The sequence below is a fragment of the Scyliorhinus canicula genome, chromosome 12 (assembly GCF_902713615.1).
Source record: "Scyliorhinus canicula chromosome 12, sScyCan1.1, whole genome shotgun sequence".
Lineage (NCBI taxonomy): Eukaryota > Metazoa > Chordata > Chondrichthyes > Carcharhiniformes > Scyliorhinidae > Scyliorhinus > Scyliorhinus canicula.
Window position 1 is genome coordinate 13,805,752 of NC_052157.1, and position 13,099 is coordinate 13,818,850.

At 39.6% G+C, this 13,099-nt stretch overlaps 1 protein-coding gene across 5 annotated transcripts in view; it reads left to right on the forward strand.

Moving 5' to 3' along the window:
* The window catches only part of ctc1 (CTS telomere maintenance complex component 1), a 119,881-nt gene that overhangs the window by 84,486 nt on the left and 22,296 nt on the right, over positions 1 to 13,099 (forward strand). Inside the window, exons 14-21 of one of the 5 annotated variants that reach the window (XM_038813639.1) lie at positions 2,316 to 2,399; positions 2,669 to 2,812; positions 3,308 to 3,399; positions 5,481 to 5,593; positions 6,445 to 6,610; positions 7,879 to 7,956; positions 9,250 to 9,427; positions 10,330 to 10,394. In XM_038813639.1, coding sequence (XP_038669567.1) covers positions 2,316 to 2,399; positions 2,669 to 2,812; positions 3,308 to 3,399; positions 5,481 to 5,593; positions 6,445 to 6,610; positions 7,879 to 7,956; positions 9,250 to 9,427; positions 10,330 to 10,394 — 920 coding nt within the window. The remainder of the gene's footprint in view (positions 1 to 2,315; positions 2,400 to 2,668; positions 2,813 to 3,307; positions 3,400 to 5,480; positions 5,594 to 6,444; positions 6,611 to 7,878; positions 7,957 to 9,249; positions 9,428 to 10,329; positions 10,395 to 13,099) is intronic. The other 4 variants (XM_038813641.1, XM_038813640.1, XR_005462532.1 and 1 more) reach the window with 4 other exon arrangements.

Consider the following 13,099-nt stretch of genomic DNA (forward strand, 5'->3'; position numbering starts at 1 on the left):
TCTCAGCTGTGAATTGTAATCCTAGAAAAATATATCTATGTTGCAGCATCGGCCTTAATGCAATTACTTTGAACAGTAATATCTATCTATTAATTAAACTTGTCCTTCAAGATGAACCTGAACCAAAAATGTGTCTTAATTTTCAAAGTGTAATCTCCTTTTGATCTATTGGTAATCTGATTAAAGATGCCACAATAGGAAAATATCAAGTGATCTAGTTGGCAGATTATTTGTAGTCAGGGTTTCAACACATGGAAAAGTCTTCAATTTAAAATGGCTGACAATGTGTCTATTTACAAGTGTTCCACTGTCATATGTGGTTAATACTGATTGTGTGTCTAAAACATTTCTTTCTAAAGGAATGTGTACTAAGAGTAATTTTATGTAGTTGAGGAGTGTATGTGAGGGAGCCATTCTAAGCCTTTTGTGCACTTCCTTGTGGTTGGGAGCCAAAACCGAATTCCCGATTGATGCAATAGTTAATGCCGTCTCATCTGAAGACGTTGGAAGCTTCAAAAATATACGATATTAGTGAAACCATTGAACAGCATGAAAATTATGTTTGTCAATATCTTGACTTTAAAAAAAAAAGTAGAATATTTTATGGCTAATAGTATAATCTATTGTTAATACTAGTGTAGCTGCCAAGTCCTCCTGGGGAAAAGACAGATTACCAATATTGGGCAGATCAAGGAATTCTTTTGAGTAATTTGGATGGGTTCCAAAATTCTTGCAAGGAAAAGATCAATTTTATGAATTGTGTCCAAAGTTTGTGTTCGTCTCAAGTGCAGGCTCGTTTTTTTCCATCACACGTTTTCTCTGTAGGGTGCCTAATTTCCACTACTTATGTTAGTTTTTATACCTCTGTACCGACACCACTTTATACTTCTATACCAACACCACTTTATATGTTTTTTACAATTACTAAGAATTTAAGCAGATTTAAGAACAATTAATGTCACTAATATGAGGAGTCATTTTAAATGTAAATGGCGGCACTTGGCCTAAGTGAGGGAACCCAAGCTTTTACACAATATGTTGAACTTGCAGTATGGTTTGGTTGTATTCGTTATCGGTGTAGAATTAATGTTTGAAGTGTTGCAATATAGATTGGCATTTACTTACCAGTACAATATTTTTAATTCACAAAATGCCACTGGTTTTGGAAGCAACTTTCCCCCAACCCTGCTAACCCACTACTGACCACCACCACCCCACACACTTGGCTGAAAAATATAGCCAAAGTCTGATGGTCTTGGCCAAAATGTAGTCTGTATCATGAAATATCACAACTGTTGAAGTAATAGCAGACAGGTTGCTTTTACCAAATTTTTGATAAATACAAGAATTTGTAGTTGACTACTCTATGCCTTGTGAGGAAGGGGTGCATAAGAAGTGTAAAGCTGCCCATTTTGTGAGCCTGACAGTGATCATAAGTTATGGAATCATAGAATTTGCAGTGCAGAAGGAGGCCATTCGGCCCATTTGAGTCTGCACCTCCCCTTGGAAAGAGCACCCTACTTAAGCCTACACCTCCACCCTATTCCCGTGACCCCACCTAATGTTTTGGACATTTAAGGGCAGTTTAGCATGGCCAATCCACCTAACCTGCACTTCTTTGGACTGGGGGGGGGGAAACCGGAGCACCCGGAGGAAACCAACCAGACATGTGGCGAAAGTGCAAACTCCACACAGACAGTAACCCAAGGCCAGAATTGAATCTGGGACCCTGGAGCTGTGAGGCAGCAGTGCTAACCACTGTGCCACCATGCTGTCCCGAAGTGTATTTGATAGATGAATTAAATTATGGAAGTTGTTTAAATTGTTTACTTGCACCAAGTCCTTGTCACCTATTGCCACTATGCTGTGAACCTAGATTTGCTCCTGGTCAAGAACTAAATTCAAAATTCTCGTCCTTATTTTCAAACACACCCAGAGCCAGGGTTACCCAGATGGCACTTGGTTGTTGGTTTTACTCCCCCTAAAGCACCTAAAACATGATTGCACATGCTAGTAGTGGGAACAATTATAAATAATAAAGGCTCCTTGTTAAACAGTGCGCATCTTTCATTTCTTACCAGCAGTCTTGCGAGCAGTCGGAGCCACCAGAGGCATGAATAATTTAAATTAATATTTGTATGCTTAAATTTCCTTGTAATCCTCTTTTTTTTTCTCTCTCCCCATTATTTTAATGTTTTATTGGAAATTTCTTGCCATTGATAAATTTTCTCTTCCTTGCTTGCATTCTGTAATATGAAAAACAGCTTTTTCAAATGCCTTCCTGAAACCACTTTTTTCTCACAATGTGGTTGCAGATGCTGTTCATGGGCAAAGCTGTGAAGTGGAACCATCTGATAAGCCAGGGGGGAGTGTACAGACTGATCGCATCAAAACAGCTGGTAAGAAAATCAAAAGTTGTTCTTGTGAGGAATATTTTGAGTATAGGAAACACAAATCTCGCTAATCTGTGACAACAGTTAGAAGTCAGTGTGCTGTTGTCTTTGGATTTTAGTTGGTTGTGAAGGCAAAGAAATAGCATGAATTTTGACTACCTTGCAGAAGAAAATGGTTGAGGAAGTTGATTTTATGTTCAATTATTACTCAACTATCTGAAAATATTTGCTTTTCTTAGTTTGGAATATTTGCAATCTTTTCCTTGATTATCCAGGACACATCTATTTTCAAACAACACTGTTCTTCCTCAGTTCCACGCAAGACTCTGCAGAGATCAAATTGCCCGCTGTACCTTGTTGTTCGACCTGAGTGGGAGTTTCAGTATATTTCCACTCTGCCCTGTTTACACCAGTCCCAGGTAGGTTAATAATTTGGAAATCAAGGGAAAGTAGAGAAAAATTGAGTTTCCATGTGATGTTGGTCTTGTTATTCGTAGATAACTACTTTCAGAAATGATGTCTAGAGCATTGGAAAGTAGGGGGTTTGTGAGGAAAGGATGCATTTATGTATGATATATAATAATATATCATCTTTATTGTCACAAGTAGGCTTACATTAACACTGCAATGAAGTTACTGTTTATGCATTGTTAGAGTACTGTAGGATCCACCTTGATAGATAAAGATCCCAGCTATTGAAACCAGCTATGAGAGATAATAAACTAATGTAACAATATAGGAAAATAAAAGAACCACTATTTTCAGTTTATAATTATATTGATGGGGATAAGCAAGATCCAATGATTTTCATTGCTTTGTGTTGATAGAGCTTGTGTCATGGTTTCTGTTAGTGTTTTTGTCTTTGACATAGAGTCTGTATCAGGTGCTTTTTACTGGTGAAATTTTGTTTTCAGCTTTCCGAAAGTCAGCTCAACCGGCCTTACCTTAAAAAATTGACTTCAGAAATACCTCATATAAACTCTGTTCAAGACGTACTCTCTCACCGGTAAGCTCAAAATACACTTGTACATGTTGATAGCTGTCATTCCCTGGCTCAACCTTTTTTTCGATTGTTCCTTTGTCCTTCCTCTACTGATGCTGGTGACTGGTGCTAGACTATGGGCTGCGTTTTCCATGCTCCCGCTAGGTGTGTTTTTGGGTTAGGCACATGCTGAAAGTGGCAGCCTGACCGCCATATTTCGATATGAAGGGTGTATTGGTCTTGTTACTAAGCCATTTCCCCCTGATAATACGTAGTTGGGTTGGAGTCAGCCCGATTTCTAAATAAAGAATAAAATCCACGTTTGCCGGGATGGAGCGTTCTATTTTGTAAATGGTGCCCAAGATACCCCCCCACCACCACCACCACCTTCTTTCTTTCCTACCTGCTTCCTGCAGTAAACCTCCACCTGCCTAATCTGCCCAAACCCTCCCTGCTCTAGTCACTGGATTTTGCTGGTCTCCGTGATCCACTGGGTTGCCTTTTTCATCATTGTAGTGCTGGCCATGCCCAATAATGCGCTCAATCTGGCTGGCAGTGTCTGAGAACAGGTGTTCAGTGGAAGTCCCAGATTGGCCTAATTTAGCCTGCCTACACTGTGCTATGACAACAGGGTCAGCTGCCATGTAGCAGGTTGGTTACAAAGTACAAATCCCAATAGCCAAGTAGCCATTCTTTACACTTAATCTTAGACAGACAGCAAGTGTCGATGGGCGTTTGGACTGTGGACTATTGCAACAACTCTGTCCCTGTGCCCGATCCAAACCTTTTATCATATGCACATTGGACAGGATCACTCAGCAGCAAATGAAGTGACAATCCTGGCCAATTCTTTTTTTACTTCTTCGTTAACAGTCCTTTGCCTCTGCTGTTTATGACTTCTAATATGTTTATGATTGAGCGTTATTTAGTAGAAGCAAAGAAATTGCTTAGCATTGAAAGGATTGTTATCAATCTACCCATCTTAGCTGTTTCATCAATGACCTTCATTTCATCATGAGTTCAGAAATGGGGATGTTTGCTGATGACTGACCAAAGTTCACCATTCACGACTAATCAGACACTGCAGCAGTTTATGTCCAATTGCAGCATGACCTGGATAATATTCAGGCTTGGAGTGACAAATGGAAAGTAATTCAGACCACAAGTGCCAGGCAATGACCATCTCCAACAAGAGAGAATCTAACCATTGCCCTTTGACATTCAATAGCATTACCATTGCTGAATCCCCCCTAGGGGTTACTATTGTCCAAAAACTGAACTGGCTAGTCATATACTGTGCATGCAAGAGGACATCTGAGGCTAGAAATCCTGTGATGAGTAATTCACCTCCTGATTCCCTAAAGCCTGTCCACCAGCCCCAAAGCCTGTCCACCATCGAAAGACACAGGTCAGGAGTGTGATGGAGTATTTTCCACATGCCGGGATGAGGGCAGCTCTAACAATACTCGAAAAGCTTGACACCATTCAGGACAAAGCCCGCTTGATTACTACCCCTTTCACAACCATTCAATCTTACACCACCGACGAACAGTGACAACAGTGCTTTACTGTCCACAAGATGCACTGGAGGAACTTGCCAAAAAGTGTCCTTAGACAGCACCTTCCAAACCTATGACCACTACCATCTAGAAGAACAACGGGCCGCAGGTTCATGGGAACACCGCCACTTGGAAGTTCCCCTCCAAGCTGCTCACCATCCTGAATTGGAAATATATCACAGTTCCTTCACTGTCACTGGGTCAAAATTGTGGAATTCCCTTCTTAACAAAACTCACCTATACAGGTACTGCAGTAGTTCCGTGAAGGCAGCTAATCAACACCTTCTCAAGGGCAGTTGGGGATTGGCAATAAATGCTGGCCTAACCAGCTACACCCACTACCCCGTAAAGGAATTAAAAAAATATTTGTATGCTTGACTTTTGATGAGTGTATGAAGTGAACTTTGAATTTTAGTTTCAATTTTGAAATTCTAATAAAGCTTTTGCATGTAATTTCACCAACTTCAGAAAAAGAATTATAGCACTCTGTTTTTGAGAAACAACTTATAGCTTAAATTAAAGTCTTCTAATATTTGCATGATTTGGCAGTTTCTCAGCATCGCTTGTCTCTTTCACTGCAATCATATTGGAAAGGAGCTGCTATGAACCTAATAGAAGAACCAACTTTGCAGCTGTTGCATCTGATAAAAATACACCTGGTAAGAATACAATAATATTCCACTGTGTATCAAAACTATTAGATGTCCTGTGTATTGTCAAATTTAGTATGTTCAACAGTTGAAATGCTGTGATTTGCTGGAGCGATGTTGTGTCACAATGAAATGAAAATCGCTTATTGTCACAAGTAGGCGTCAAATGAAGTTACTGTGAAAAGCCCCTAGTCGCCATGGGTGCAGATTTGTGTCCAGCATTTCCCCCTGATTGAAATTCGGAATATGATAATCAGCGAAGATGCTGAGAATAAGCTTTTTGTTTCATAAGTGGGAAAACGGGATGTAATTATGAGACTGGGTATTGTTCTCCTGTATAGAATCATTGACATAGGCTGAGGAAGGAATTACCTGTTGGGGTGAATCTACGTTTTAATTGTTCCAAACAACATAGAACATAGAACAGTACAGCACAGAACAGGCCCTTCGGCCCTCGATGTTGTGCCGAGCAATGATCACCCTACTTTAACCCGTATACCCGTAACCCAACAATCCCCCCATTAACCTTACACTACGGGCAATTTAGCATGGCCAATCCACCTAACCCGCACATCTTTGGACTGTGGGAGGAAACCGGAGCACCCGGAGGAAACCCACGCACACACGGGGAGGACGTGCAGACTCCACACAGGCAGTGACCCAGCCGGGAATCGAACCTGGGACCCTGGAGCTGTGAAGCATTGATGCTAACCACCATGCTACCGTGAGGCCCCAACAATTTTAACTGTTTCCCTGTTAGTAACAGTACTGAGTTGATGAGTATAAAAGGTTTTTATTCCAACTTGACTGGTGACTTTATTTTGTTGTGCTTAACTTATTTGCCTCTTGCTTGATTATAGGTATTTCTATTCCTGGTGACTGGGGTCTGAAGTTAACTGTTGGTGACACTCAAAATACTGCTGCAACTTTGAATATTTATATAGATCTTCCGCTATTATCTTACACCCTTGGAATTTTACCAGGAGCCTTGGTGGTGTTTTATGATTTGGAGAGGACCACATCAAGGTTAGTATTCTATTGAGAAGTAAGCCATTCAGCACTTTGAGCCAGCTCTGCCATTCGGTTACGTTATTATTGATCTGTACTTCAATTCCATTTATCTGCCGTAGCACCATGTTCCTTGCTACAATTACCATACAAATATCTATTGATCTTAGTCGTGAATATTTCACTGTGCTATAGGTTTAGGGAGGAAGTTCCAGGTTTTCCCCTACTGTTTGGATGGAAAAAATGCTTCCTGAATGGACTAACTCTAATTTTGAGATTAGGTCCCTTCGTTCTTGCTCGACTAGAGAAATAGTTGCTCTTTATTTATCTCATTGAATCCCTTTAACATTTTAAACATCTTAATCAGATCAGTTTTCTTTAACGACAGGACTACAAGCCAAATCTATGCACCCTGTCATACTTTTAATGTCTGAGCTCCAGTATTTAGAGCTCAACTTACCTGCTCCAAAGTCAATTAATGCTTCCTGAATTGGGATGTCCAAAACAGAATGCGGAACTCTTAAGGCTCTATAACATCCTCCTTTTTGTAATCTGCCCCTCCCCCTGATTTTGAGATAAAGGATAATATTCTGTTAGCCTTTTTATTGCTTTTCATACATATCCAAAAGCGTTGAATGATTTATGTGCTTGGACTTCCAAATCTATTCACTCTTTTGCAGTTCCTGGTCATTTAGCAAACATTGCAATTCAGCTTTCTTGGTTCATGATGCCACTCTTGCCCGTATTAAAATGCCTCATCTGTCATAAACCTTGCCACTATTTAATGCAAATTCATTTCCTGGAACATCCATGCAGCCAACGTAGTGTTAACATTTGCATGCATGAAGATCCAGGTCCAGAAGTGCTTAATTCTCTGTGCCGCTTCAGCCCTCAAAACAATGAAGCTGCACAATTAGGGTGAATCCCTGTGACTGAGAAAAATGTACATAAAATAGAGCAAAACTGAAACACAAACAGAAAAAACTGGAAAGTTTCAACAGGTAAGAGAGCATTGATAGAGAGAGGAAATTAGGTTCTCATTTCAGTTCTACCACTCTTCATTTCTCTATAGGTGCTGTCTGAACTGCTGAAAGTCTCGGAATCTATTATTACTGAAAAATGAGTTCCTGTTTGAGTTTTATTGCTTTTAACATCAATGCTTAGTATGTGCAATTATATTTTAAAGGCGTACTCAAATCCAGTTGCAGAATTGAAGTCATTTAAACTGTAGTTAAGATACATTTCAAAGAATCAAATCTGTTGAATCCTTCCAAATTGTTTTTCAGGTACCACAATGTGTACTGCAAATATGTATCTTCCAGTAGTGCATCTGTCCTTCGAATTCCTTCTTTGGAGGCTGTAAGGTTGGTATTTTGGTTCTCATTTTGTCATGCACTATAATGGAAGAATCTGTACATTCAGAGCCGTATTCAACTTTGTATTTCTTGTGGACTTCCTATGGGGATAAACATGATATCACAAACCTTGATAGTTGCTACTCAAGTTCGCAAGATCTAGAGTAGATAATTTTATAACACTTTCAGAAAAAGTTACTTTTCCCACATTGTATTCTCTTGAACTTGGCGTATCATAATGACTAACAAAATCTTTTTGAATTAACCTGGGTTTAACTTAACCTGGGTTTTTCAAACTCCATGTTGACTTGTAATTCCAGCCCTCACTAATTTCTAAGGACTCAATGTCTTAAGCTCATCCAGTTTCCCCTCACAACTACAGAATTGTGCTAGTGCCTTACAGCCCAGCATAGTGAAACAAAGTATCTTCACAATCTTTGTCTGTTGTCTTTCAATCTACATGTCCTGCTGTGTACCATTCAAAAAAACCAAGTTGAGAGCTAACTACCATTGCTGTGCTGTATCCAGAGAGATAGAGTCATACTACTGCAAATATCAAAGAGAGCTACTGTCTATTTCACTACGGTTAAAATCTAGAGCTATTAATGCCTGCAAATGGAAATTTGGCTCCAGAGTCTCGTTGAGTTTTGTCAATGCAGTGTTTGTGAGAAAGGAAAAGGAGAGGAAAACAAATTGGGCGGGGGAGGATTGAGAGGAGAGAAATTTAACTTGTATTTTCTTTTTAAATGATCAAATTAAAGTACAGTTTAAAAACCATTTAAAGATTAACTTGGCTTTAACAAGTCAGACCACAATAAGTGTACAAAGTCTCCTGTGTGAACAGCAGGAAGTGCTCACTTCTCGTGAGGCCATCTGTTCCACCAAAAGGCAACATGGAGATAGTCACTCCCTTGCCACTCCAACTTCTGAGTCAGGAAAGTAATAAACCTTGGGAGCATGTCATTTGTTCGCCTGTTTGGCTTTGTGCAAAAAGAAAACAAATTGGAAGCGTAAAAGGTAACGTGTCCCATTTGGGTCTGAAATTATTTATCTGTTTTGGAAACAGCTTTTATCGATTTGTTTAAACGAAGAATTAAAATTTGCCACTGCAATTCGATATAAAAACAAGGTCGCCATCTATAAAGACATGTTGGACTTGCATCAGTTGCCCTTTTGCCTTTTGTACTTCAGACATTTTTGATTTTGGATATTTAGCATCTGCAGTTATTTAGTGATCTAATTTAATCAGTTAAAGTGGGATTAATAACTTGTCTCATCTGGAATGTTTGGACTTTTTTTCAGGTCTGCTTCCACTTTATCAATAAATACATGTATTGCAGACATGCCTTTGTTGTATCTTGGAAGTTTAATTTCTGGGCGAGAGAATCACCGACAGGGAATTGTTTGCTGCCATGTGGTTACTATTGTGTGGCTGAAACTCCAGTGGATCTGCAGTTGTTGCAGTAGCATTTTTAAACAGGTATGTTTTAATTTTGAGACCAGAATTTAAAAACAAAAACAAAATTTTTTTTTTTCAAATAATGGGCAATTTAGAGTGGCCAATCCACCTACCCTGCACATCTTTGGGTTGTGGGGGTGAGACCCACAGAATGTGTGGGAAGAATGTGCATATTCCACAAGGACACTGGGCCGGGATTGAACCTGGGTCCTCGGTGCCGTGAGGCATCAGTGCTAACCACTGCACTACCGTGCTGCCCAGTTTTGAAACTAGAAATGACTGGAGTCTCAGTTAGACATACTTGGACCCAAATTGCCATGTAGAACAAAAAGTGCTGGGGGAAAAAGTGTCAGCACCTTTAAACGAAAATGTAAGTTAACTAACTTGTAAGGGATTTCTAGCCAAAGGGTTAACCTGCCTTGTACTAGGAAGAGTCTGTTTTATTGCTGCACCTTGATCATATTGAGCTATTACTGTCTAATTTGTCGTAGAATTCAGTTACAAAAAGTCAGTTTCACGTATTCCTGGTTATCAAGATGGAGTAAAAATATCTTGGGGATTTTTTTGCTGGAATTCTCTGTAAATTATCTCCCCAGTGTGAGGAAAATAAGTGTAACAGATAAAACATATCCAAATACACAAAGTACATATATCCAAACACTTGCATCACAAAGAAAATTATGTTGGAAATAAGCATAGATTGGGGCATCAAAAATATAAAGTGAAGTAAAAAGCCAGTATTTTCATGAACTTGGATATATCCAAATCTTTTCTGTTCTTCAGCGTGATCCATAAAATGGTGTGCAGATACAACACATTTTGAAAGCAAAATGTTCAGTTGCATTATTTTTTTCAAAAATAAAATCTTGTGGATACATTTACAGAAATGCAACTGTAATAATTATTGTAATTTCTATGGTTAGGGAAAATGCACAAGAAGTTCTGGACCATGTCTATCTGCAGTTGCTGTATTTCGTGCTAATGCAAGGTAAGCACCAAGGATTAGGAACCAAAATGATCACCTCAAGAACCATTCTGCGCTTCATTGTGGTGGCCACATTGCCAAAGCAAGATAGAAAAGATCAGCATTGTTTTACAAATTGGAATTTGTCTTGTCTGTGCATGCTTATCTTTTCCTATTTTATACAGGTTCTTGCACATGTTGCTTCATATTATTGTGAAATAACCACAGGCAAAGGATTAGTTCTAAAATGTTTCCTATGTTACTTTATCCCAGTGATAGATAACTATTAACTAATAACTCCAAATTAATGCACTTGGTGAGGATTAGACAACATGTGCAAGTTGAAATGACCCTTTACCACAAAATCATCATAACATTCAAACATTTAGGTTTAGGAACACAACAGTTGCTCCATGCTGTGGACTTTAATTTTGACTTCCTTCTTTACTAAATGTCAATGATATTTTCTTGTTGTCCCATCACACCTCAAACTTTGTGTCCATTTTCTGGATCATCTTTTCCCATGTGATCTTTCTTCGATTAGGAGCTGGAAGTCATTTATTTTCATTGTGGCATGTGAGCAAGACACTTCCCAAATGCTATTCTTTTGCAGTCCGATTGCTGCTTTTTGTCAGGAATTTTCACAGCTACTAGCACTTTCGGTATCTGTAACATGTGTTGTGAACGTTAGATTCTTGCAACGTGACAGGGATGGGAAAGGAAGCTCTGAGCAATGTGCTGTGATTTTTGATGGTAGATTTTAATGCACTCAATTGAAAGAACATGCAGGTATCTGTTCCAAAGTCTCTGTACACCTAGGGGAACAAGATGATACTAATTAACAGATTACTTGACTGTATGCAAAGCTATATGACGAAATAAAGCAGCCAGATCTCTTGAGACGACAAGTAAGAAATTAATTTTACTGTTTAAATACTCACTTGGGGAAAAGGTGTCAGACTGCTAAAAAGCTCAAAATATCCCAAATCCCACAACATACATACACACACACTAGCATGTAAAACAGACCACGTTACAGAGTTGAGGAGGTGGAATTGCTAAAGTGTTGAAGTCTGTAAGAAAATAAATAAAGCTTTTGATGTTTCTTTGATGGTATTGAAATTCCAATGGCGTTGCAACAATGTAAGTTAAAACCGTCTCTTTCAAACTGTAATCCATCTTTTTTCCAAAATGGATGATATGGCACTTGAAGTTTCCATTTATTAAAATTCTCTATCTCTGTGATGTATTCAAAAAGTAACAGAGATGGGTCCAAATTTGAGCATAGCAGGGAGAAAGAGGTGATAAAAAACAAAACGGCTGAGCCTGTCTCTGCAGAGGTGCAGTTGGAACTATCTTTGGCGGGGCTCTCATGAAATTGAAACCCGAGGACATTGGCCTAGAGCAGGGTTTTTAAAAAAAATTGCGGGTTGCAATCCACTGGTGGTTGGGGGGGGGGGGGGGGGGGGGGGGGGACGACGCTATAGGGAGCGTCACGAAGCAACCAGCTTTTAAATTTGAGAATGCCGCCTGCCCGACTTTCAAATTGAGAATACCAGCCGTGGCCAGCTTTTAAATGGAACAGTGCAGTCTTCTGGCCAGATGTGGTGGCAGAGAGAAGATCACATGCCTGGCATGTACACTGATGTCATGTGCCCTGTACACCCATGCTTTTGACGCAAAAACACGGAGGATCGATTGCTCCATTTTCCAGCTGCGAGCAAGCAAGGCACGAGAACTGTGAAGAACTAAAGATGGAATGTTTTGTTTAAGGAAGAGAGGGCAAGAGAAACAAACAGGCCAGGATCTCACAACTGAATCTGCTGGAAAGAGCTGTTGAGGAGAGTCCACAACAGGACAAAGCAGTGCTAGTGTTACCTCTGTACAGTGCTCCAGGGTCTCTGGTGAACAGCCAACAAAGAAAAATTTGAAACCGGGAACAAAGATGATTTCTTGAGATATGGCTTTGTTAATTATGCCAATGCAAATTAGGATGCAATGCCCATGTGTCACATACAGGGATGTACTGGCACATAAGTTTTAAAACTTCAAAGGCATTTGAAGACTAAGCATGACGAGTTTGAGGAAAAACCTCTTGGTTTTGTTCAAAGGATGCAGCGAGAAATTAAAGCATCAGCTCCCTTAGCAGAAATGTTACATTGATTGACAAAGCACAGTTAGTCTCTTTAAGAGAGATGCCCCACACTGTAGCAGAGAGATAAATTCCCCCTGCAACATTAGACACAGCTCATAAGGTCCCAAATCAGAGGTCAACTGAAATGCATCCCATTTAGTGATGTGACTCACCGAATTTGTGATATTGCTGAGAATCTAGAAGCTCAGCTTATTTCTTGTTTAAAGTCAACACAGGAGTTCTCAATACAACTGGATGAAAGTATAGATGTTTCCGATTGTGAACAGTGTAGTTTACGTTAAGTATGTTTGGCACAATGAATTCATTGAGGATTTGCTGTCTGACATTACCAACCAGCACGACTGGCACAGAGATTTTTGAAGCATTAAATAGTTGCGTGGGTGGAAAGTGCGGGTTTGACTGGGTTCATTGTAGAGGATTCACAAGCGATTAGGCAGCCAACATGACTGGGAAAAACAGCTGAGTTATAATAGGATTAAGGAGGCAGCTGGACATTGTTTGGAATTATTGTTTTATTCAGCATGATGCATTGGCATCAAAAGGAATTCCATCCGATCTTGAAATGGTGTTGAAA